We start from the raw sequence: 24,781 nt of genomic DNA, 5'->3' as shown, positions 1-24,781 counted from the left end.
GGCACCTGGCCTTTGAGCCACAAGTCACAGCTACTCAAAACGCCCCGGCCCGCTGCACTGAAGTCGGATCGCCTGGGATCGCTCCGGACCTGTCCCCTATCCGCCCACCCGAGACCGGACCCGCCCCGCCCCGCCCCTCCCCCTCCCCCTCCCCTCCCCTCCCCCCATCCCGGGACAGGCCCCGACCCTCCGGCGAGTATCCGCCCCCAGGCAGGTCCCTCCACAGCCCCCGCAGGTCCCTCCCTCCCCCGCCCCGCCCCCGGCAGGCTCCGCCCCTCCCCCCGGCAGCCCTCTGCGCGCCCCGCCGCCTGCCGTCAGTCCCCCCGGTCCCCGGTCCCCTGGCTCACGGGCATGGCGCGCGCGGCGGGGCCCGAGCGGCGGCTCCTGGCCATCTACACCGGAGGCACCATCGGCATGCGGAGCGAGCGGGGCGGTGAGTGGGTGCCGGCGCCCGGGCACCGGGGGTGGGGTGGGGGTCGTCCGCTCGCCCTTTGGCCTGTCGGGGGTCTCCAGGCCCCGCAGGGCCGCGCACCTGACCCCGCCGCTCCCGGTGGGCGGTCAGCCCGCCCGGGGGCACAGCCTCTCCCCCGCGCTGTCGTCGGCTCCTCCCGGGGCCGAGCCTCGACCACCGTGGCGTCTGTCTGAGCGCCCTTCCCCGCACAGACAAGCCGGTGGGCAGGTGTTCAGAGTCTGCCGAGGCCCCTCACTGGGGACCACCGAGCGGCTGCAAGGCGACCCCAGCCGTTCCCCGCTGTTCCCGGCCCGGGCTCGGCTGGGCAGCGGGCACCAGACACCTTTGGGAAGTGTTCACGTGCACGAGCAGTCCGGGCAGGTTGGGCGTTTCGTTTCTCTGCCCCTGTGACGTTGGCCTGAGTGGGTCCTCGAGGCAGTGACTGCTGGGCCGGGCGCTGAGCTCTGCGGGCCACTGGGGCAGGGGTGCCCCCAGGCTGGGCAGAGCACCTTCGGGCAGGGACCGGGTTTGGGGAGCCTGGGGCCCCGCAGGGGTGGAGAGGACTGCACACACCTCCAGAATGTTCCAGCGCTCCCGGGAGAGCGGACACTGTCTGTGCCCTCCACACAGGCCCCCCTGGGCTCCCTCCCTGGCCCCAGGTGCCTGTCCGGGCTGTCCTCACACCTGGGGCAGCCCCACACCTGGCCCTGGAGTGTCCCCCTACTCGGATCCTCTGCCAGCTCCACAGCGGGGGACTTGCCAGAGCTGCCCCGTGCTAACAGGACGGTCGCCTTTGCCCTTGGGCCTGGGGCCACTTCCCCAGCCCCCCCCCTCCTGGCCACCGTTTCCACTGAAGCAGCTATCCAGATGCCACTAGCACTTTCTCGCTCCAGCAACTGCTTCTGGGTCCTCTGGGCCTGTTCGTGCCACCCCCCGACGCTGGCTGCCAATTCGCAGACATCTCTTGAGGCCCACTCCGTGCTGGGCCCCAGGACTTAGACCCCCAAAGAACCCTGTCCTGGAGGCGCTCAGGGATGGAGAGCATGGTTTCCACACCCCCTCACACCCTTCCCCCCCAGTTGCTCCCCCCGGGCTGCTGGGGAGTCTGCCCTGTGCTGCCCCAGGGCTGGGGCAGAGAGCGGGGAGTGGCTGGCCCTGTCTGCATCCCTGGACTGTCTGGGGCCCTGGCCCACCCCTGTCGCTGCCCCTCCAGGCTTGGCACCTGGCCAGCTGTGATTGCTGGGATTCCACTGAGCTCACTCATTGTTCTCCAGGGTCCAGGCTGCAGGGACAAGGTGGACTCTGACCTGGCTCCCACCTGCACTGCGTCGTGTCCCCTCACAGCCCCCCACCTCCCCGGGGCCCCTTAGGCTCACTCTCCCAGGCGCTGCATTTTCCAGAGAGGATGTAAACTCCCACGTCTGGAAGGTGACCTGGAGACTGACTCTAGAAAGACGAGGTGTGGTGGGAGCGCCTTTCAGACAGGCAGGAGTCATCCACGAGACCTCAGGACAGCACCCCAGGCTGGGGACGGAGCCAGATGGATGGAGGAGCCACGCCTGGGCCCAGTGGGCCGCCGTGCTCTGCCGGCCTCTGCCCTCTCTGAGCCCAGCTGGGGGCTGGGGGGACGCAGACACTCCAGGCCCTTCCTGCCTGGGGCATTCTGATCCGGAGGGCGGAGGGCATCAATGATTAACTCGCCTGGCACTGCTGATGTGGGCTCCGGCCCACGAGGGGGGGTGAGGGGCGGCCACAGCAAAGCTGTTTAGATTGTCGCTGTTGGGAGCCCTTCTGCGCCTGCTGGTAAACAGTGGCCTGCAGGGCACTCGGCGCCCCACACTTGAGCTCTGCCAAAGGTCAGGATGGTGACGGGAGGGCAGAGGCCGTGGCAGCTAGGGACGCCCGCCACCCATCCCCTCTCTGAGTTTGGGGAAGATGTCACTGGTCAAGGGGCATCGTGAATCCCGTATCAGCGGGTAACCCCAAGCCCAAGGCCGAGCCGCATCGCGGCCGAGGAGCCCTGACGCCCTGAGCGTCCCGGTGGGCCTGGCTCCTGGCGGGCGTAGCAGGGTGAGTAGAGCCTCGGAGCCTGGCGGCTGAAGGTGCCAGGACATCCCAGGAGGCCACCGGAGGGCCTGGCAGCCAAGCCTCATCCGGAGGGGTGACGTCCATGGCTTCTTGCGCCCTTGGCCTAGACCCCCTTCCTGAGTGAGTTGCCACACGTTCACAAGTTCACTGTCCTGGGACGGCCCTTACAGATGAGTGGGTCTCGTGGAGCCGCTGCCAGGGACAGCTCCCTGCCTGCACGGCCTGGGGACAAGGCCCGGGCAGGGCGGCTTCTGCTTCTGTCGAGCCTGAAGCTTGGGGGCCCGTGCTAAGAAAGAGACTACAATTTACAAAATCAGAATTAGATGAGAAAGCAGGTGTTTATTTGCTTGTTTGTCTGTTTCGTTGTTGTTAGTGTTTTCGGCTGCACCGCGCAGCACGTGGGATCTTAGTTCCCCCACCAGGGCTCGAACCCATGCCCCCTGCGGTGGAGGTCTTAACCACTGGATTGCCAGGGAAGTCCCCTTGTTTTTGTTTGTTTTGGGGGGGACAGGTGTTTATTTAGAATGACGAAGGAAATCACAACAAACTGCTAGTTCTGAAAAGCCAAGAACATTACAAATCCCAGAAAAATATTTTTTGTTCGTTGACTTCCTGACCCTCCCTCAAGGCTGTTCTCCCCACACTTTTGGCTGCTTGGTGTAATGATGTGTCGGCAGAATTTTGCACAGAGCGAATAGAACAGAAGGAGAGTTTAGCCTTCTCTTCGGCTGGTTTTGCCTGTCCACCCACACGCTCCCCCGGCGGGAACACCAGGGTCTGGGCCGCGTGGGGCTCGCTGGCCCTGCACCTTCCTGCCGCCCCGAGGCGTGGGGTGTCCCCGGAAGCCAGTGTCCCACCGTCCACTAGCAATAGCCTCGCTCTGGGTGGAGGTGACCGTGCACGTCACCTGCCCCGTCCGTGGATCCCCAGGTTTACATGGACACCCCAGTGCCACCCACTGGGAGGGCAGCTAGTGTGAAGAGTGGCGTGCGGGCTTCCTGCGGCTGCCCTGACCCATGAGCACAAACGGGGGCCTAGAGCAGCAGAAGCATCTCTCGGGAGATGCTCCACTGCAGGCCGGTGTGTTCGCGTCTCTGCTCTGTCCTTACGCGGCCTTCTCTGGGTGTCAGCTCTCTTCTGTCTCTGTCTTACAAGGATGTGAGTGGTGGCGCTCAGGACCCGCCCACGTAAGCCAGCATCATCTCGTCATCTCAGGACCCTAACTCAATCACGGCCTCGAAAATTTTGCATTTCAGGTCCTGGGGGTCAGGAGGGGACACCTTTGGGGGCCTGACGCAGAAGGGTGGGTGGCTCTGAGCCTCCCTCAATGCCCAGGGTCTGGAGTTCAGGCCTCCTTGCTGTCAGGGCTGGCGAGTCCAGACCTTTGTGGAGGCAGGTGTGTGTCCTGGTCACACTTCAGGCGTCTCGGGAGGGTGGCCGGGCTGGCAGTCACACACGATGTCCCCTCTGTCTACTGAGCCCCGTCACTCCTGCAGCAAAGCGTGTGGAGCCCCTAAAGGGCGCTTCCTGGGTTGGGGGGCTGTTCAAGGTGCTCCCCCTTGGGTCTCCTTCTCTGGCTGGGGAGACGGCACCACGACATCCTTGGGCCAACGCAACTGTGTTTACTGGGGGGTGGCAAGGGCTGGGCCTGGGATTTACTTGGGGCAGTTTATTACGCGGCAGCAGGAGACTGATACACCGGGCAAAGGGTGAAGGCTGGGAGCAATGTCGTCGCCCAGGGTGACCACTGACCCTGGTCCTGAAGGTCTTACATGTTTCAGCCAAGGGTGCTTCTCGAGGGGGGACCCTGCTGTTCTCGCCTCTGTGTCCAGGTGTTCGACATAGCCAGGCGCGTGGGAGACACCCAACAGAACCTCAGTGAGGGGTGCATATGCCCAGAGAAGTTTAGCCGACTTGACCAAGGTCACGGAGCTTGCAGGGAGCAGGGTGGGGCAAAAAGCCAGGGCCCCAGTGCGAAGATTCTTCTGGGAGCCTTTGCTGAGGAGTTGTTTGTTTCCAGGAAACACTTGTGACTTCTCAGGGTTTTCTTAGAACACACACCATTTCTGCCCAGTGCCTCCTTAGATGCATGTTTCTGGACATGGAGGCTCAGGCAGAGGGCCTGGGCTGGACCCTGAAGGTGTCACACACAGTCCACGTAGGGAGAAACGGTAACGGGGAGCGTGTGGGAATGGCACCAGCATCTGGACATCAAGGAGGGCTTCCTGGAAGTGGTATCCTGAGCTGGGATGAAGCACCTGCTGGGTGAGAAGTGGAAAGGAATAGAGGACTTCCAGGCAGAGCCAACAGCGTGTCCACGGGCAGAGCGGTGTGGACGTTCTGGGAAGTGGGGGAAGAAGAGTGGGCACATGTGTCTGAGTTGTGAGAGGGCCAGGGCCCCTGAGCCTCGGTGGTGGAGCCCTGGGGCTGTCTGGGTGAGAGTAGCAGTCCCGACACGGGGCAGCTGCCCATCCTTGCCAGGGCCCGGGGCAGCTGCAGGCCCGTCTGCCCAGCCTCTGACTTCCCTGAGGGCCAGAGCTCACCCAGCCAGCTCCCAGCCCCCCAACCCTGCTGGGGCCCGGCCCCCAGTGAGGAGGGAGGGGCCGGTGGTGGAGGGTGTGTGTGGAGGGGGCGGTGCTGGTGGTGGCTACCAGCCTCTGACTCCGCCTCCCTGCCCCACCCCGCCTGCAGTGCTCGTCCCTGGCAAGGGCCTGGCCGCCGTTCTGAGGACACTGCCCATGTTCCACGATGAGGGGCATGCCCAGGCCTGTGGCCTCCCCGAGGACACCTTAGTGCTGCCGTGAGTGTCGGCTCCTTGGGGGTCCCGGGCAGGGACGATGGCCAGCTGTCATGGGGTGGGGGGCATCCTGAGACTGGCGCCTGCCAGGCTGTGGCTTCTCAGTGTGTCCATGGCGAGCTGCTAGAGGATGCTGTCCCCACGGGCTCCCACTTCGATGGCTCTAGAACTGACTACAGCCCCCTTTCAAGTGAGCCCCATGGGGACTGAAGCCCATAGGAGAGGCAAGGGCTGGCCCAGGTGCCCTGCCTTGTGACGGTCCCTCTGTTTCCCAGCTTGTGGCCCAGGCTGTCCGCTGCTCTTCGCTGCTGGCCAGCTGAGCGGGGAGTTGCCCTCCCGGTCGCTGACCTCCCTCCTGCCAGCAGCCCTCCTCCCAGGGTCGCCCTGGCTCACCGAGGGGAGGGGACACTGCTCTGGAGCAACCTGGCCTGTCCTGTCCTTGGCCCCTCCAGGGACCACGGTCCTTGCTCCTGGGGCCTCGAGTGGAAGGGAGCCGGTGGGGATGCAGAGCCCACGGCCACGGCCCTGGGTGCGGGAGCCTGGCTGGGCAGAAGGGAACGGGGCCGCCGAGCGAGCAGGCAGGCGGGCGCAGAGTGCGAGCCTGCTGTCCACCTCCTGCAGGCCTGCCAGCCCCGCCTGCCCTGACCAGAGGGTCATGTACACGGTGCTGGAGTGCCAGCCTCTCTTCGACTCCAGTGACATGACCATCACTGAGTGGGTTCAGATCGCCCAGACCATTGAGGTGAGGTGACGGGGGAGTGTGGGCGGGGCTGGGGCCAGGAGCCAAGTGGGTCGCACCTTGGCGGCAAGGCCCCCAAGGCCCTTTTACCTGCACCCGTGCGGGTGGGCATCGAGGGACCCCATTTCTCACCTTCCTCCCTTAAGAAAGCCCGCTCCCCACAGACAGGCTTGTCGCACAGCCTGCCCCCTCCTGGCAGCAGGACGCTGGCCCCAGTTCCGCACTTGTCTCGTTCTGCTGGGGCAGAACGGCTTCCGGGGCCTCACCCCTCTCACGGTGAGCGCCTGGGACCGCATGCGGCCCTGGGCCCGGCCCTTGTGTCTCTGAATGTCCGTAGCCGTGCTCTGGGGCAGTCTCCCTGCTCTGTGGCCAGCAGCATCCTACAGTTGGGGCCCGACCGCTTCTCTGAACGCCTAGGGCTGCTGTCCTGGCCGCAGAGGCCAGCCATGCGCAGATTCACTGTGTGGCCAGCAGAGGGCGCCCCAGCCCGCCACGTGGCTCGGCTCCCCTGCAGCTACGGGCCCAGCCTGGCTTGGTCTTTCAATGGGCCGCAAGAGATGGTCCCCTGAGGTCCCCTTGTCTCCCGGGACTGTGCCCCTCGCAACCACAACCCAGGCCAGCTGCCCACTGAGGCCCAGACTTGGCTGCCCGCTAGGAGGTGGTGGCCGGGGCTGCGTCCCTGCAGAGGTGGCCTGTGTGCCTGGAGGCACCTTCCCCATGTCCGCCTGCGGGCATCCTTTCCACCTCCCACATCACAGCCGGCTCCCAGCACTGGCTGTGCCTTGTGTCCGCGCCTGGCCCCCCCACTGGACCGAGAGGCTGGCGGGCTTGCTCACCCCTCAGCCCCTGCTGCCCCAGGGGCAGTGGTCACTGAGCAAGGGGCCCTCCATGGCACCGAGCTGACCAGTGTGCTCGGGAGCCCAGCCCGGGCATTGCACGGGGCAGACCTTCCCATCCTCAGATGAGAGTGTTCAGAGACCCCGACCTGAGTTCTCTCGGGGGTTAGGGGTGTCATGGGGAGGCCCGAGGGGACGGGAGGAGGCTGTCCTGGGCGCAAGGAGAGCACGGGCGCCGGGACTCCAGGCAGAAGCTCCATTTCCAGCGCACTTCCCCGGCCAGCGGTGACCCGGGTCCCACTGGCACCTCCCCGGGTCCCTCCAGCTGTATGTGGGGCCCTTACCTTCCTTTTCCTGGTGGCCCCGAAGGCCAGGCCTGCCTGAGCTCACCGCCCCTCCTGCAGAGACACTACGGGCAGTACCATGGCTTTGTGGTCATCCATGGCACCGACACCATGGCCTTCGCCGCCTCCGTGCTCTCCTTCATGCTGGAAAACCTGCAGAAAACCGTCATCCTCACTGGTGCCCAGGTAAGAACCCGGGCTGCCCAGTGGGCACCAGGTCCGGGCCTTCCTGAGGCCACAGGGCAGTTCAGCGCTGCTGGGGGCCCAGGTGGGTCCCCGGGCTCCTTGCTCGGTCCGGCAGCTCCCCGAGCTGGTTCCTGCTCTGCCTGAGCCGGCCAGCGCTGGTCAGTGCCCTGGTCCTGCCTGGTGCCAGCCCTGCCACCCTGTGGGTGGGTCCACAGCCTGCTGCCCGCCTTGTCCAGCTGCCCTCCTTCTGTCGCTGTCATCCTCTTCCCACTGTGATTCCCACCAATGCCATCCCTGGGCACCTGGGCGCATGCTGCCCCCTCCTCTCTCACCCTGACCCAGCACAACCCCCAAAACCAACAGGTGGAATATTCTAGAAAACTGCTGGATTTGAAGGGGGGTGGTGGGGGAAGCCTGGACCCCCGTCAGGGCCTGCGTCAGAGGCTGCCTGCGGTGGCGCCACGGGGCCAGCCCTCCCCAAGGCCCTGGAGAGCCTTCCCCGGGGTCAGAGGTCGGGAAACCCCGTTGCCAGGTGCTGACCCGGCTGCCTGCCCTGCTCTGTCCATGGTCCCCGCGGGTGTCACAGTGGGGCGGCCCCACTCAGGGGAGGCCCAGGGCTGCACCGCACACACCCCATTGCTGCCGAGCACGTCCCACTCGGAGCTCGAGTGGAGGGATGGGGTGCAGGCTGACCCTGGCCCTTCCCAGACCCTCCTGAGCCCCTGGGTGTAGGTCGCCATCAGGCCTCTCCCAAGGGACGAAGGGGAGGGTTTTGAGCACTGCCGGCCCCAGGGAAGGATCACGCTCGTGCTCTTCTAACCCCCGCGCTGGCCCTGACGAAGCGTCCCTGTTATAACGCAGGGGAGACTGAGGCTCCAGGCGCGGGGCTGCTGGCCCACTGCCACACCCCTTCTGAGGACCCAGGACTGTGGCCCCAGGCCAGGGCTCGTCCTCTGGAGGCCCTGGGCCCACCCCTGCCCAGCCGGCCCGTCTGCACACCCCTTTGTTGCCTTCCTGGGCAGGAGTGGTGGGGATCTGGGTATGGGTCAGAGTCAGCCCCGGGGGCACTGGCCCTCACGTAGACGCGGGAGCAGGCCTGGGACCTGGTGCTCGGAGGTCCCGCGTGAGGCTTCTGGCCATCGCGTCCACCCACGGTCAGCCCTTGGCCACCCGGTCCAGAAGTGGCCGGGGCAGTGAGGGAGCAGGGCCTCTGTGCCCCGGGGCCAGGGAGCTGGGCTGGGCAGTGGCGGGTCCCTGGGCAGGAGCCCATCCGGCCGGCCTCCGGCAGCGGGCACTGGGGCCTGCGGGGAGCAGAGGGCGCTGGGGTGCGGGCCAGACTGGCATGGCCAGCAGGTGCAGCTCCCTGAGCAGCGGTCCCCACCGACCCGAGCCTGCCTGCCCCCTCTCCTGGACCCCTGCCCGGGCTCCGCACTGGCTCCCTCCTACGCTGCCAGCGCCTCAGCCCCTCTCCTCTCCGTGGCCTCTCCTCCAGGTGCCCATCCACGCCCTGTGGAACGACGGCCGTGAGAACCTGCTGGGTGCCCTGCTGCTGGCTGGCCAGTACGTGATCCCCGAGGTACCTCCTCCTACCTCCTTCCTGCGGCTCCTGGGAACCCAGGCCCGGGGCTCGGGGTGTGGTGCTCAGGGGGACACACGGGGGCGCATCTGGAAGGGTTTAAAGATCTGTCTTTCCCCTTGAACGTGAAGTACACCGTAGAGAAAATGGGAAAATAGAGAAGGCGGCAGGAAACAGTCGCTGCCTCTCACCCCCCGCGACGTCTGCTGCTGACAGTGTGGTGGTTTTCTCCGGGTCACGTACATATGTATGTGGTTTACGTGTATTTGTCTCACGCCTGTGATATGCTGTATACTGGTTTACACCACGTGCATGTGTACGTGTGCACGTTCCCATCAGTAGGTTGTACTGGTTTTGGAACGGGCTCTTTTTCCTCTTCATCTTTCCTGGTCACGTGGTGACACAGGGAGGCATTTACAAGATCCCCCCTCACATCTCAGGGGACGGGGAGAGGAGCCCTGGGAGGGGGTCGTCCGCCCTGGGGAGGGACTTCATGGAACGCCGTCAGGGCCTGTCTCACTGCCGAGGTGCCCAGCCCGCCCCACGGGAACAGCTCCTGAGCAGGGTGGGGGCTCCCCGGCGCTGAGCTGCTCCCCGCCCCCCGCAGGTCTGCCTGTTCTTCCAGAACCAGCTGTTTCGGGGCAACCGAGTGACCAAGGTGGACACGCGCAGGTTTGCAGCCTTCTGCTCCCCCAACCTGCCCCCTCTGGCCACCGTGGGCGCTGATGTCACAAGTGAGCAGGGGTCACATCGCGTCACAGCGTGCAGGGAGCTGCTGCGGGGACTGTGCGGGGCCTCCTGGGTGGGAGTGCACGGCTCGAGGTTCTGCCCTGGGCTGCGGAGAAGCCGGGGGCCGGGGGGCGCTGCTCAGAGTGGGGAGGCCCCAGCAGGTAACCCCAGCTCGGAGCCGGGGGGCCATCCCGGGAGGGGCCAAGTTTGGGCGATCAGCCTCGTGTGCCTTCCCTCGGCCACGTGGCCCCAGGCCCAGGAGTCCCTCAGTGACGGTCAGTGGCTCTGCCACTCGCCTCGGCCTCCCGGGGACGTGGTTCTGGTAGTGCGACCTCGTCCTGGGGACTTTCAGGGGTGTTTCAGGCCGCCCAGCCCCTGTCGTGGGGTTGCCCGACGCCTCCCGTGGGTGGTGGACCCTGAGCCCTCCCCCCGGGGGACCCCCGACGCCGGCCCTGGTGAGGAGCCGTCTCCAGCCGAGTCCTCGGCGAGCGCCGCGGGGTTGGTGCTCAGGCCTCACCCGACTCAGCCGCCCTCATGGCCGTGGAGACTCTCTCCACCCAGGATGTCCGCTCTCCTGTGTGTCTCCGGGGCCCCCCGCCCCCCCTCCGGGTCCGCCGTGGGCATGGCCAGCCCCTCCGCGAGGCGGCGTGACGGCTTCGCTCCGGTGGCCTTGCTGTCCGCCCGGTCCCTGCCGTCTACATGTTGCCCCCTCGCCCCCCCCCCGTGTCTCCTCCTGTGCCTTCGAGATGTGGGCATCCAGGCGTGGTGGCGGGCAGGACCTCTGCCAGGCGGTTGTGGGGCTACAGCAGGAGGAGGGAAGGACCATGCAGGCAGGCACTGCGGCCCCGAGCCCTGACTTCATTCTGGGGGTCTTACCCTGCGTTTCCCTCCCCCTGCCCACCCACCCTGCTTACTGGAGCGGCCTGGGGGTTGGTAAGGCCCAGAACGGTCGGTGCATCTAAGGTGTGTATAGCACGCCCGGGTTCTCGGGGCCAGAGTCAGGAAGGCTTCCTGGAGGAGGTGGCCCATGTGCTGGTACTGGCAGATGGATCGCTTCCTTGCTGTGGTGGGCAGTGGCGCTCAGCCCCTCCTGCCCCGGTGCCAGCCAGCCGAGGAAGGAGGAGTGGGCGGGAAGGAGGGAGCGGCCGCTGTGCAGGCCTCCCTCCCCCGTGGGGGCTGAGTCACACCTTCTCTGGGGCTCAGAGGGGAGCTCCCAGGACGCAGCCCACTGGCAGGTGCGGAGTTCACCCTGGATCCCCAGGCCCCTACCTGTGCCACGCCAAGCCCGCGCCGGCCTTGCGGTGCAGGGCACACTGGTGCGGGCTGGGCTGGGCGGCTGGCTGGGCGCGGGGCTGAGGCTGGCCCCGAGAGGGAGGCCGCCCTTGGACCCCCAAGCCCGTGATCCCAGGAGGATTGTGTCCCCCCAGCCAGGGTGCCCGTGTGGTGTGTGAGGGTCCCGGGCTGGTCCCGGCACCAGGTGCTGAGAAACACCAGCTTCTGCCAGGGGTGTGCCCGGCGGGGCCCCTGGGGAGGCGGGGGCTGGGGGCTGCTACCAGCACTGGGGCGGCCGGCGCCCTCTCACTGCTTTTTGATGCGTTTTCCCTCCCCTCTGTGAGGCTGTCACAGCCGAGGGGCTTGGGGCTCGGGGGGGTAGCTGTGCCGGGCAAGGAGGGGCGCACGGCGGGGGGTGGGGGGTGGGTGCTGGCACTGCCCTTCCCCGAGTGGGTGAGGCACGTGCGGTCACACCGGGCCTCCAGGAGCCCCAGGTTCTCGCTGTGCAGAAGCCCTGGCCCCAGGGAGGGGGAGTCAGGCCGACAGGCTCGGGCCAGCGGGGTCCCAGCAGCTGAAGGGGACGTGGGACCCAGTGTCCCCTGTGCACGTGGGCTCCACCGCGTGGCCTTGCGGTGGCAGTGTTAGGACCGAGCAGGGACGGTGGTCCTCACACCACCTTCCCTCCTCTCGGCCCCTCTGCGCATGGGGACAGCGGTCCCCTGGTGTCCAGTAGGCCCAGGTGGAAGGACTTGGGGTCCCATGGACTCTGAGGGGGATGGGCTGGCCGGGCGGGGCGGCGTGGGCCTGCTCTGTCTCCGTAAACCCCCCTCTGCAGCCATAACTCCTGGCTGGTGGCCTCGCTCCCACCCGCCGCCATCTTATCTGCTCGCCCAGCTGGGGCCGGGGCCCGAAATTGAAGGACGCCTCTCGCTGCTGACGGATGCTGCGGCCGCCCTCCTCCCAAGCCCATCCCCCAGAGCCCCCGCGTCTCCCACCCTCCCAGCTCCCTGCGAAAGGGCAGCACGTGTCTGGAACGTTCCTCAGTTTATTATCGTATGAGAACTGCTCTGGTGGAAACAGCAGGAGGCCCGCAGGCTTGCGCCCCCTCCACGGGACCGGGCTGGTGAGGAGCCCTGGGCGGGGGCCCTGGAGCCCGCATTCCCCTCCGGGCTCTGCACCTGACTCTGGGCAGCCTTGGGCAAGGCCCTTTCCCTCCCTGGGCCTCAGTTTCCCTGAGCTGGACAATGGGGCCTCTGCCTGCTCGAGGCTGCCATGTGCGAGGGGCCGAGAGAATGGGACCCTGACCCTGGGCTCAGCGCCGGGCTCCTGAGGGTCGACGGCCAGGCCTGCTGCCCAGACGCCTGCCCCCTGCCCATGGCTGGAGCAGAAGGCCTGGGAGGCCTTTGGTCCCCGCAGAGCAGCAGCCTTTAGACCCACGGAGAGGCTGATCATCTGGGGAGTTCTCAGCACAGCAGGCACTGACCCCATGGAACTGCCCCCTTCATGCTCCACGGGGCTCAGGAGCCGCCCTGGGCGTGGAGAGCGGGCTGGGCTCACGTTAGGCCTCTGAGACTTCGGGGTGAATGAGATGGAGGTTTCCTTTCCCCAAAGGTTAGGGATCCAGAAGGCTCATTCATTCATTCACCCACTGACTTGCTGGGCCGTGGGCCGGGTCGGTGCCCAGTAAGGGGCTCGTGAGGCTGGCTGGTCAGAGGATGCCGCCCTGACTGCTCCTGGGACCCAGGATTGCAGGTTCCTGGTGATCCCCCAGCTCTGCCCCGTCTGCTGTGCTTCTCGCCGTTGCACGCGCCATGCCCTCTGCCTGGAAGGCCCTTCCTCCACCTGCCCTTCCCCTCTCCTGCCCTGGCGTGGCCTGGGCAGGGTCCTCTTTGCCCCCTGGACCCCACGCCCGCCACGGGGGCTGGCTCAGGCTGGAGCTGCGCCCCTCGCCTGAGCGAGCTGGGAGAGGGGGCAGGGGACGGGACTCCGGAGGCACCAGACAGAGGCCGGGGGGTCTGGGGAGGCTGGGCCGGGGCCGTGGCCTGCAGGTGGCCGGAAGGTGTGCATTCGGTCCCTCTGTCCTCGCAGTCAACCGGGAGCTGGTGCGGAAGGTCCGCGGGCAGGGCCAGCTGGTGGTGCACGGCAGCATGGAGCGCGACGTGGGCCTGCTACGCCTCTACCCCGGGATCCCCGCCGCCCTGGTAGGGACCCCGGCTCAGCCCCCGCGGTGCCTGCCTCCTACCCCCTCCCCTCCCCACCGTCGTGTCACTGGGACCTGCACCCCCTCCGCTGCCTTCTCAGCCCGTTCACCTTATTCGTGACCTGGGCTTGTCCCCGCGGACGTCACAGCACGGGTTCCGAGGGCTCCTCTGAGGCTGAGGGGGTGTGGCCCTGGACTGCTCTTTCTTGTGGCCGCTCTGGTGGTCCCTGCCGTCCACCCCTTGGCCACCAGCTGTTCCTGGGGCGGACACGGCGCCTGCCTCCGTCCTGCCCAGTGAGTCAGGCCCAGACGCTGGGCTGCCAGTTGGATGGAGGGGTCTCGGGTAGAAGCGCCTCTGGGCGTCTCTGGCACTGAGTGCGGGGCTGCAGGGGCTCAGAACACGCTTGCTTCAGTGCTGTGACCGGCGGGGCACTGCGGCCCCCTCTTCCACCCAACACACGTGGCTTCCCAGGTGTGTCGCTGTAGCTGGGGTGGCCCGGCATCGGGCTGCCTTTAACCTCTGGGCCACAGTCTGTGAACTGGAGCTGCTCCCCTCCCAGGGCGCTGGGGACAGATGGGGTTTGCTGGAGGCGTGCTCCAGTGAGGGCTGCCCTCGAAGATGAGGGTCGTCCCGGGGGCTGGTGGCCGGATCCCACGCACGGGTCTCACGTCGTGTAGTAGCCAGAGGCCACTGCACGAGGCTGCCATCCTAAGTGGGGCTTGGCTGCACAGCCTCCTTCTGGGAAAGCATGCCGGCCTGTGAAGTCTTTCTAGAACGTGCCGTAGCTGGGGGAGTGCAGAGCCATACGCTGCGCTGAGCTCAGGCGGGGGGACGGGACCCCCAGGGCTTCGCTCGACGGGGACTTCCGGGCCGTCGGGGCAGGGCCTGCTGCTGGTGACCTAGGCTCCAGCGGCAGCGGGTCCTGGTCTCCAGTCTCCCCGTTCCCGGGTATCTGCCAGCAACAGGTCTGCTTTCACCTTTGGCCTCTACCTGGAGAGGCAGAGGGAGCCAATGGCAGTTCTGAAAGGCTCTGAGGGGGGCGCAGCCAGAGGGCTGGACACCTGCTGCACAGGCCAGCAGCTTGGCCTCTGGGCTCCCCCTGTGTAGCAGGTTCAGGGACAGACAGTGCTCAGCCCTGGGGCCTCTGTGCTGACACAGGGCATGGCTGAGCTGGGCAACAGGTGTCCCCGCAGGGTGGCCTCTGAGGGGACCATCCTTGTTTGAGGTAAACCCCAGGCCCCGTCCTCTTCTTCTTTTTTTTTTAAAAAAAATTAATTAATTTATTTTTGCCTGTGTTGGGTCTTCGTTGCTGCACGAGGGCTTTCTCTAGTTGTGGCGAGCGGGGGCTGCTCTTCGTTGCGGTGTGTGGGCTTCTCATTGCGGTGGCTTCTCTTGTTGCAGAGCATGGGTTCTAGGAGCGCGGGCTTCAGTAGTTATGGCACTGTGGGCTCAGTAGTTGTGGCTCACGGGCTTAGTTGCTCCACGGCATGTTGGATCTTCCCGGACCGGGGCTCGAACCTGTGTTCCCTGCACTGGCAGGTGAACTCTTAACCACTGCGCCACCAGGGAAGCCCCCGTCCTCTGTCTTCCGAGTGGAGCCTTGCAGCCTCGTGGGATGTGCGGACAGTACCCTGGCTTAAGCAGAACGCTGCATGTGTGTGTGTTTAGCTGCAGGGCCCTTTCCCCACACACTGGCTTGCTGGGAGCATCACCTGTTGTGTGTCAGATGGGGCAGAGCTTTGGACCGGATGGAGGGGCCAGGGGCCGGGAGGGGCGGTGTGGTGGCCCAGCTGGGATGGGGGCCCTTCGCTCCGTGAGACCTCTGATGGCCTTTCTCATCTCCAGCTGGCTCCTTGTGACCTCTGACCCATTTCCACGGTGTTTGTGGCCTTAACACTTAGAAGGGGACAAGGTTCCCTTTGGGGGGATGTGTTGGGGAGTGTGGCGGGCACCGAGGGTGCAGGGCCAGCCTGTTGGTCCCCATTGCTGGAGCAGGAAGCCAGGCCCCTCACCCTCGCCTCCCGGCCCCCGCAGGTCCGGGTCTTCCTGCAGCCCCCCCTAAAGGGCGTGGTCATGGAAACCTTCGGATCGGGAAACGGGCCCACCAAGCCCGACCTGCTCCAGGAGCTGCGGGAGGCAGCTGAGCGAGGCCTAGTCATCGTCAACTGCACCCACTGCCTTCAGGGCGCCGTCACCTCGGACTATGGTGCTGGCACGGTGGGGCAGGGACACCGAGGCCTTGGGAGGGAGGGCAGGGGCAAGTCCGGCTTGACCCCGTGCCCCATCGTCCGCCGGTGCCTCCGTTCCTGCAGGCCCTGGCGGGAGCCGGCACCATCTCAGGCTCCGACATGACATCGGAGGCGGCCCTGGCCAAGCTGTCGTATGTGCTTGGCCTGCCGGGGCTGAGCCTGGATGGCAGGAAGGAGGTGCGTGCCCCTCCGGCTGGGGACCCAGGCCTGCACTGGTGGGCGGTGGGGCCCAGTCCGGGGGATATGTGCCTGGGTCTGGAAGGGGGGCGAGGACGGGGGGCTCCCCCGATCGGTTGCCAGCCCCAAGCCCGGGCACTGCCTGTCCTCCCCTCGAGGAGCCCCAGGTCTGGCTTGGGCTAAGGATCCCCAAACTGTCCCAGGGTATCCCCTCCCTCTTGCTTTTCAGGCTGGCCTCAGACACGGCTGTCCCTGGGCCCTGGGGCTGGGCAGAGGCCACAGGGGCCTGGGGAGACCCTGAGCTGGAGGGCTGGAGGGTGGGGCTGGCCTGGTGTGGGGATCTGCCTGGGGTTAGGCTCCGGCCTCAGGCATGGAGCCCGAGGGAGGAGTTTCAGGCCCTGGGCAGCCCTCTCCCGGGGTCTAGGGTGCCTGGCCTGCGAGGTCTGTCTGGGCTGCTGGGCCCGGGCCCTGATGGAGCTGGCCCGGGTCTCCGTGGGCCCCCCCCCCCCGGCAGCTGCTGGCCAGGGACCTGCGCGGGGAGATGACGCTGCCCGCCACGGACGAGCTCCGGCCCTCTCTGCGGGGCAGCACGCCGGGCCGCGGGGTCGCCCAGCTCCTTAGTCTGAGCCAGGTACTGTCCAGCGTGGGCGAGGGGGTCTGGGCGGTGGGTCCCTGAGGGATGGGCTCCCGCCCCCTGGCATTTTGGTGCCAGGAGCAGAAAACCACCAGGCACGAACTGGTTCTGGGCTCGGGGCCACAGTGGGGAGGGTTTGCAGGGACTCGTGGGCCAGCGTGTGGGAAGGGGCCGGGCAGTCGAGAGGGGCCCTTGCAGCGTGCACACGGTGCTCAGAACGTGGCCGCTCACCCGGTGGGCAGCCGGGCGGGGCCTGCTGGCCCTGGTGCAGGGCCGCCTCGTGAGGGGGGCGCTCTCAGGCAGCATGGGCGCTCCGTCCGTCCTGCTGCTGGCGGGAGAGAGGTGTCTGCTCTGGGGTCTCCCTGGGAAGAGGGGCCAGGCTTGGAGCTCCTTCCCCTTCTCAGCCAGGGTGCCCAGGCCCAGGAAGGGACCGAGGACTTGCTTTAGGGCCTGGGATCTGAGATTTAAGCTGGGCCAGGCTCACGGGGGTGACTGGGGCCTCCTGGTGCCCCACCTTACCACCACCCCCAGCACTGGCCTCTGGGAGAAGTGTCCAGACCTGGTGCGCCTGACAGGAGACGGGCACTGTGTCCCGTGGCTGACCCGGGTCATACCACGTGCCTCAGTTTCCCCTCTGCAGAGTGAGGGTGGGAGAGTGGAGAGTGGCAGGAACTTAACCTGTTTGCCAGGGATGGGCAGCAGCCAGACGTGTGCGGCCTGTCGTCACAGTGGATGCCTCGGGCCTTAATGACTCCAGATCTCAGTCCCCGCCATGGTGCCTGGCGCGGGGATGCCTACGGGGGCCTCTGATGGGACCCCCAGCCGTCTGGAGCCTTGGGGAGCTGTTAGGCGACCCCAGCACGGGGTCCAAGTGTCCCTTCCTGCTGGGGAGGGCCAGGCACCCCTTCCCACCCTCCCCCAGGCAGGTGCCCTATGAGTTACCCCTGCCTCCTGGCCCGCAGGAGAGGCAGGCGAGGACGTGGGTCTCAGCGGGCGGGTGGCAGGCCCTGGTCACACAGCTGATGGGACAGAGCCAGGTGGTGGCCTGTGTCCTGCCTGGACTTTGCTCCCAGGGCTGGGGGTCCCGAGTAGGCCTCGGATGTGGTGCCTAGCCCCTTCCTTTTACCATGTCGAGACTTGAGGGGGCGCTGGACCCCATCCTGGGACTCACTGCCGGCGCGGTGTGTGGGCCAGCAGGGTTCCCACGGGCCCTGCGCCCCACCCCTGCCCACCTGTTCCCCTGCTCCTGGCCCTGCCCACTCCTGGGGGTGGTGAGGACCCCAGGAAGTGGCAGGGGTCCCAAGGTGCTGCGGCGCCCCTCACCCCAGGAGGCTGAGGACGTGCGAGATGCCCTGGTACCCAGCCTGGCCTGCGCCGCGGCCCACGCCGGCGACCTGGAGGCCCTGCAGGTGCTTGCGGAGCTGGTGAGACCCTGCCCGCCCTCGGGGACCAGCTCCAGCTGCACCAGGCCCCGGGGGGTGGGGCGCTGCCCAGATGTGGGCAGGACTGCCTGTCCCGGGGCTTGCTCACCTCCCCGCAGCCGAGGGGGGCACGTGGCTGTGTCAGGCCCCCCTGGGTGCACCCCGACCCTGTCCCTTCCCTGTGGCCTACCTGGCCCTGTCCGGCCTCCCCTCAGTGGCTGGTGATCCCTTGCACCGCCCCAGGGCAGTGACCTGAGCCTGGAGGACTTTGGTGGTCAAACTCCGCTGCACTCGGCCGCCCGAGGGGGCCAGGCTGGGGTGGTCACCATGCTGCTGCAGAGAGGGCTGGACGTGAACGCACGGGACAAAGATGGCCTCAGCCCGCTGCTGCTGGCCGTGAGGGGCAGGTACTGGGCTGGGGGGGGCGGGCACTGTGGCGGATGTGTGGGCGGGGCCTGGACAGGAATGCCTCAGAGGGGGCCTTCGGTGTGCCTGTGGTCACACAGCACCCCCAGGCACAGCCAGGTGGGACCAAGGACGCCTGCTTCCCGGAGCCTCGCCCACCTCCAGCTGGGCCCTACAGACTGGGAGGACTGACTCTGGGCAGGGTGGTCAGGGAGGGCTTCCTGGAGGTGACCACCAAGCTGAGCCAGGCAGGCCCGGCAAGACCCTGGCACGGAATTTCTAGAAAAGGAAAACGCTTACAGAGCACAGGGGTCTCATGTGTGTTCCCTCCGTCCTCCACCTGAGGGGCTGGGGGTGGGGCAAGGGGAGAAACCCCCAACCCAGCACTGGGATGGAGCAGGTACAGAGCAGGTGACATAGTGCCAGACGTTGGGCTGGGTGAGCACAGGTCCCCAAGGGGCCAGGCTCAGCATGCATGCTAGTGGGGGGGGTCCCCCAAGCTGGCCCCATCCAACAAACCCTGGCTCTTTAGGGCAGGGCCCCAGCCTGGGTTTTTTTTGGGGCCCCCGCCCAAGTGGAGAGTTGCAGAGCTGAGCTCTTGCTGAGGCCCGAGGGCCCTGGGCAGTCGTTGTGGGCACCTGACGTCTGGTTCCTTCGAAGGAGCAGCAGAGGCCCCCTGCCCTGAAGCCAAGGCCAGAGGCTGGGGCCCCCTGGAGGGGCCGCCCTGTGTGCTCACCTGTGACGCGCACTGCAGGCTGGGGCGGCGGCACCTTGCAGGGCGGGTTGTGTGAGGATCGACGTGAAGGAAAACACACGAGCTGGTGGTCACCACCCAGGAGCCGGGGTCACAGGCTCTGACCCCTTCCCTTGGGGTTGGGCCTGGCGGGCGGGCAGCCAGCCAGCCGAGGCCGGAGGAGCAGGCGTCAGGGCTGGTGAACACCTGTACCCGTGTCCTCTGCTGGGGCGGCCGTCTCCTTGTCCTCCCCGGCCCGCCTGGCATCTCTCCGAGGGGCAGGCCTCTCCTGCTCTGACGGCGGATGGGCACGGGTGGGGCCTGGTAGCCACTTGGCCCTGCATTCTAGGGGCTTACGTTGCTCCGAGGCCTGGAACTTTCTGGGAAGACCTAGGGGCAGGGGCGGGCCCACTCTCCCACCTGTTTCCCCGTCCCCTGCCCGGCAGCTGGGAGGGCCATCACATACGTGTGTGTGTGAGTGTGTGTGTGTGAGCGCACTGGTGAGCACGGGTGTGAGGGTGTGTCTGGGACACGGGGATCACAGGCCTTGCTTTCCATCTCTCGTAGTCTTGCTGTTTCCGAATGCAGAGCTGGTCTCGGTTTAGCGTCTGCCACAGGCCCCGGGCCCTCCCCAGGGGCTCTCGGCCTGCAGGACCCTGGGTCATTTCTGGGGGTCTCATGAGTCTTATGGAGAGCCCAGGCCACCAGACCGCTCGGCTCAGCCCTGGGCCAGGGCGCCTCACCCTTGGGGCAGTGGGCAGCGGGGTAGCCCCTCCCTCCCAGCCTCCTGGGAGCATCAAAGGGTTCTCAGAACAGGTGGGGGACCGAGGGGGAGGGCTGCACATGGGGTGTGCCCGTGGCGCCCAGGCCGGGTGATCTGGCTGGAGACTCTGCGGCTCACACTTGGGTGTGGGTGGCAGCGTGGTGAGCTCACCCCGTCCTGGTCCCACCCGCTCGTCCCCAGCTGGCTGTCACGGCAGCTCCCTCGTCTCCCGAACCGGTCTCCCGGCTCACCCCAAAGCGGGCCCTGCTGTGCCCTGGAGGGGCTGGCCTCACCCTGGAGGGCTCCGGGGGGGTGGGGGGTGGCCCACTCTCCTCCCCAGCTCCCTAAAAGTGGGGTGACCATGCAGTTGATGGTACACCCCCAAACTGGGGAAGGGGGCAGCCTCGGGGCTCTGTGCTCTGTTCCTGGCCTCGGAGCCGGTGCCTTGACACCCACAGGCCTCTGGGCCCTGCTCCGGGCCAGCCTGACGCCCACGTTCTTCCGTCAGTCTCATGCCCACCCCATCCCCAAGGGCAGACTACCGGCCCAAGGGATTCCGTTTTCCCAGACTCGGCCCTGGCGGGTGTGAGCTCGGCAGGGAGGCTCCTCCAGGGTGGGCCGTCCGAAGGTGCCCAGAGCGCGGCCTCGGGGCCTCTGGCGGGGATGCTGCGGACGGAGGTGCTGCACAGCCGGGGCTGACTGACCGCCCCCCCGGCGTGGGTCTGGGTGCTGGGGACCGAGGTGGGGTGGCCCTAGTCTGGGGAGGGTGGGTTCCTGGTCTTGGGCACAGGCCAAGGCCCTGCTGGCGTCTCGCAGAGGCTGCGGCGGGCAGGCGGTCACCACACTGTTTCTCACGGCAGGCATCAGGGTGTCATTGGGCTGCTGCGGGCGGCTGGGGCCTGCCTGTCCCCCCAGGACCTGGAGGACTCGGGAACAGAGCTCTGCAGGTGAGGGTCGCAGGCATACCTGTGCTTCCTGGGACGCGGGCTTCAGAGGGGGGAGAGCCCATCGTGCACCAGCTGGGCCCTTGGAGCACTTGAGGGTGAGGTTTGTTCCTAGAAGAGGGAGCAGTCCAGCAAGGGGGTGCGTGTGAGAGTGTGCGTGCGTGTGTGTGGGTAGAGGAGGGCCGTGGAGGGGTCGGCTGGGAGGGTGCCTGGGCTGCGTTTGGGGAGGTTGGGGACACGGGGTGGGGGCAGGGCAGTCGGCAGCTCTCACGCGTGGCCGCGCTCCCCCGTGGGGAGGACACCAAGGCCCAGCAGCGGCCCTGCCCTGGTCGGCGTTCGGCTGTCAGCTGCCAGCAGGACTCTGACCCCAGCCGCTCTGAGTGGCCACCAGGCAGACCTGGGGAGGCTGAGGCCCGGGAGGGGTGGTGGTAGGCTGGGCGGGGGCAGGCCCAGGGCTGCCAGCCTCCGCTCCTTCCTCCGTCCCCGGGACCCTCCCCGTGGCTCCCCCCCACCCCGCCCTGCCCACCAGCCCCTCCTGTGTCCAGCCCGGGCTGCCCTGGGCAGGTCTGAGGCCTCGAGGAGGGGAGGGGCCGAGGGGGGGCAGGCTGGGGGCCGGAAGCGCCTTGGAAGTCAGAGCCCCCAGGCGTGGGCTGGGTGACAAGGGCGGTGTCTTAGACCGTGGCTGCTGTGGTGTGAGGAGGGGTGGCTGCCTGCTCTCCAGGAAGAGGACCTGAAGCTCTGGCCCCTCGTCCCCACCAGCCAGCATCCCCCCACCCCCGAGCCTTGGAGGCCCCCGTCCTAGACACAGTGGGGTGGAGAGAGCCCACTGGCCCCAGCCTCAGCCCCTCCCTCCCTGGAGTGCAGCGTCCCTGGAGGGACGAATCCTGCTGGCTGACCTGCCTCTTCTCAGCACCAACAGGGCTAAGGCGGGCGGGGCTGGGGGGTCTCAGATGTGCGGGATGGTGGCGGGGGCCCAGGCGGGGAGGGTCTTGGCTCTGAAGGGACTTCTGGGGTGACTTGGTTCAGAGCTGCACCCCAGGTGGGTCTCGACGGCTCCGTTGACAGATGGGGAAACAGGCAGAGGGGGGAGGTGACAGCAGCTCCCCCGGGAGTGGGTCATCCGACCTGAGCTGCTTGGCTGGATTTGTGGGGGGCCCTTGGCCAGCTCTTCCAGGAGGTGAGCGTGTGTGGGAACCAGCGCGAGAGGCCTGCAGGCAGATCTGGGGGCGGGGCGGATGGTGGCGCCCTCAGCGTCAGCGTGATTCACCTCAGGGATGACCCAGCGCCGCTTCGGGGGCTGCTGCTGCCGTTTCCTGACCCAGAGCGAGTCCCTAGGGCCCCGTTGGGGGATGGCCCTTCCGCCCGGCAGTCCTGGCCAGCACACCTGGCTTGGACCCCTTCCCTGCCTGGTCCCAGGGTGAGAGCAAAGGGAGGATGCAGACGACCCCACGAGGGCCCGGGAGGTGCACTGTGAGTCCCCCGCCACCTCCCTGGGGCAGGCAGGCCCAGGCCCCCTCCTAGCCAGGACCCCCCCATGCGGCCTGCCTCTGTGGGCCCCGCCAGGGAGAGCTGTGTTATGAAATATGAAACTGGCGGGCGGCACTCAGCCGGTGGGGTGTGTGTGGTGTGCACGTGCGTGCATCCTCACGCGTGTGCCTTCGTGTGTGCACCCTTGACCTGAGTCCCAGTCACCCCTGCTGGGTGAAACCAGACTCCAGGCCGTCAGCTGGCCCGCAGCGACTCCTGCGCTCCTGCCCCGGGGCTCAGGCACTGCTGGGTCAGCTGTTTGGGGCTGGCTTTGCAGAAGTGCCGGTGGGCAGATGGACATGTGCCCGGTGGTCTCTGACGGCTCCCCGTCCTCCGCTCCCCCTCCCAGGCTGGCATCCAGGGCAGACTGTGAAGGCCTGCGGGCATGGTGGCAGGCAGGGGCCGACCTGAGGCAGCCGGGCTATGATGGGCGCAGCGCCCTGCATGTCGTGAGTGCCGCCAGTGCCCTCTGAGGCCACCTCGTCCAGGAAGGCCTCCCTGACAGCTCCATTGGCTCCCGCTTCCCAAATGCCCAACCCCTGCTCTCCGGGTGGATGCACTTCATATGCGGGAACCACAGGGGTGGGAGGGCTGTCCCTTTTCCTGTCCCAGGTTCCCTCCCAGGGCCGAGACCTGTGGGGACAAGGGCAACGGAGGAGTCATGGGGTCCTTGGTGCATGGGTGGGAGGGCAGCCTGGTGGGCCACGAAGGGGGAGGCGGGGTTCAGGGCCAGGTTGCTGGTCCGAGTCCCTGAGGCAGCACCTCCCGCGTTCCCCCTCACCCACCCTGCAGGCAGAGGCAGCTGGGAACCTGGAAGTGGTGGCCCTTCTGCAGAGCCTTCAGGGTGGGGTTGGTGACCAGGCCCTGGGCCCAGTAAGTCCCCTACCCCCCTGTGGGGTTGGACCTGGTGGGGATTGTGTCCTGGGGACAGAGCCGGTCTAAGTCAGTGGGGCCTGCAGGGCCCCTCCTGTGGGTGGGGCGCACCCTCTGTGGGAAGCTGCAAACTGCCTGGAGGGAGGGCCAACCCCAGACCCCCTGCTTCCATCCTGTCAGGCCGCCCCATGGTGCACCCTGCCCCATGGCGCACCCTGCCGCGGCACTGGAGGCCCCAGCCCGGTCAAGAAGCTCCCCGAGCCTGGAGGGGGCCTGCCCGCCCTGCCCCGCCCCAGCAGGACCAGCACCCACTGGGCTGGGTGGGCCAGGTTCCAGCTGACTCCCCACTCCCACCCCATCAGCTGGCCTTCCGGAAAACCCTCCAGGCTGGTTGGGTTTGCTCAGGTCCTTGGGTCCCTCCCCTGTGAAAGGCTGCTTCCCACTGACAGGTGCCCGGGCTTGTCTGTCTGCTCTGGCCCCATACAGTACCTGGGCCTCCACTCCTCTAGAGACCTCCCATTGTCAGGAAGTGCTGCCTGGTGTCTAACCTGAAGCTGTCCTGCTGCAGCGTAAGCCATTCCTTCCTGTTGAGACCTGCTGGAAGGATGACAGCAGACCCACCCCTGTGGCCCTGACTGTGCTGTGCGCCCCCTTCCCCTGCCCCCCTCCTCACTGCTGGAGCTGCTCCCCATCTTGTTTGCACAATGCAGCCTAAAGGTCTTTGTTGGGTCGAGTGGCAATAAAATCTCTCGGAGGGCCGTTCCCTCCCGAGATCCCCAAAGCCCGGCTCCAGTGGGTCTGTCTGGGTCCCAGGACCGTGGGTGTGTGTGTGGGGTGTCAGGCCCCAGGCTCTGGGTCAAAGGGCGTGTCTTCAGCACCCTGGGGGTGAGGGACGCTCCTCCCACCCTTCCCAAGGCACCGGGAGTGAGTGTGAGTGTGGGCCCCTGGGCGGGGTGGGCAGGCTCTTCCCTCCCCATACAACTTCTGCCCCGTCTCCTCTCCTGCCAGACCTCCTCTTGAAGCTTCGGGTCACCTCCTCCAGGCAGCCCCCACCCACATCTGCTTCTGCTGAACTCTCCTCATGGAGACCATCTCTCTACCTCTCCCGGTGCCCCTCATCCGTTCTTCACAGGGGCTCTGCGGTGTGCCGGCCCCTTGGCCCCGTTCATTGCAGCCCCTGATCTGCTGGTAGCGCGGGACCTGCTGCCTCTTATGAGCCAGGCCCATCCTGGGGAGCCTGGGTGGGTGGGAGCGCCCTGCTGTGCGCAGGTGTGGTATGGGCAGGGCAGGCCCGGGCCTGGTGGGTGTGGCTCTCTGAGGCCAGTGTCAGTGCCTTACCAGAGGCCCCGCTGGGGCTGAAATCAGGTGTTTGGACCCACAGCCTGAACCGGAAGCACCGGAAGCAGTCCGGTGGGGCGACAAGGGCATGACCTTGGGCCTGGGCTGGCCTGAGGCCTCCCGCCCCTGCCCCGCCCCCGGCCCTGCTGGGCGTGAGGAGCCTCCCCGCTCCAGGTCCCCCACCACCTTGGCCCCTCTCTAACTGCCCCCATAAGGACTGCCTTCAATCTGTCCGTCTGGCCCCTGAGCTGGGGGCTCAGGAAGCCGCTGGGCCCAGCCTGAGGGCAAGGGTGTCCCTAAAGAGCTCTCCCTTGCACCCACCATGCAGCTTCTCCCAGAGGCGCTGGGCCGGGGGCGGCTCCGCCCGCACCCCCAGGCTTCTCAGCCCGGTTCCCAGGCCCGGGCTGGCAGCCTTCCAGATCTTGCCCAGATACGGGTGTGCCTGGGTCTTGCACAAACAGGTGACACCACACGAGCGTGGTGGGGCCCCATACCCTG

At 67.2% G+C, this 24,781-nt stretch overlaps 1 protein-coding gene across 3 annotated transcripts; it reads left to right on the top strand.

The window, feature by feature from the left end:
* Nucleotides 1-310: 310 nt before the first annotated feature.
* ASPG (asparaginase) lies at nt 311-23,690 on the top strand. 3 transcript variants are annotated; one of them, XM_082648606.1, is made up of 16 exons: nt 311-433; nt 5,231-5,339; nt 5,958-6,078; nt 7,316-7,441; nt 8,934-9,017; nt 9,625-9,751; nt 13,107-13,219; nt 15,254-15,436; nt 15,532-15,645; nt 16,160-16,276; nt 17,608-17,703; nt 17,944-18,107; nt 20,462-20,548; nt 22,422-22,521; nt 22,865-22,945; nt 23,455-23,690. In XM_082648606.1, the coding sequence occupies exons 1-16, from the start codon at nt 352-354 to the stop codon at nt 23,578-23,580; spliced, it is 1,830 nt and encodes a 609-aa protein (XP_082504732.1). In that variant the 5' UTR covers nt 311-351; the 3' UTR covers nt 23,581-23,690. The 3 variants fall into 3 exon arrangements, with proteins under 3 accessions (XP_082504732.1, XP_082504733.1, XP_082504734.1); XM_082648607.1 differs by having other exon boundaries at nt 23,432-23,642; XM_082648608.1 differs by lacking the exon at nt 311-433 and adding an exon at nt 4,636-4,804.
* Nucleotides 23,691-24,781: the final 1,091 nt, after the last annotated feature.

The sequence above is a fragment of the Grampus griseus genome (genome assembly GCF_964374135.1).
Source record: "Grampus griseus genome assembly, chromosome: 2".
In the NCBI taxonomy this organism is placed as follows: domain Eukaryota; kingdom Metazoa; phylum Chordata; class Mammalia; order Artiodactyla; family Delphinidae; genus Grampus; species Grampus griseus.
Note: the sequence above shows the minus strand (reverse complement) of the source record. Positions and strands in the feature narration are given on the sequence as shown.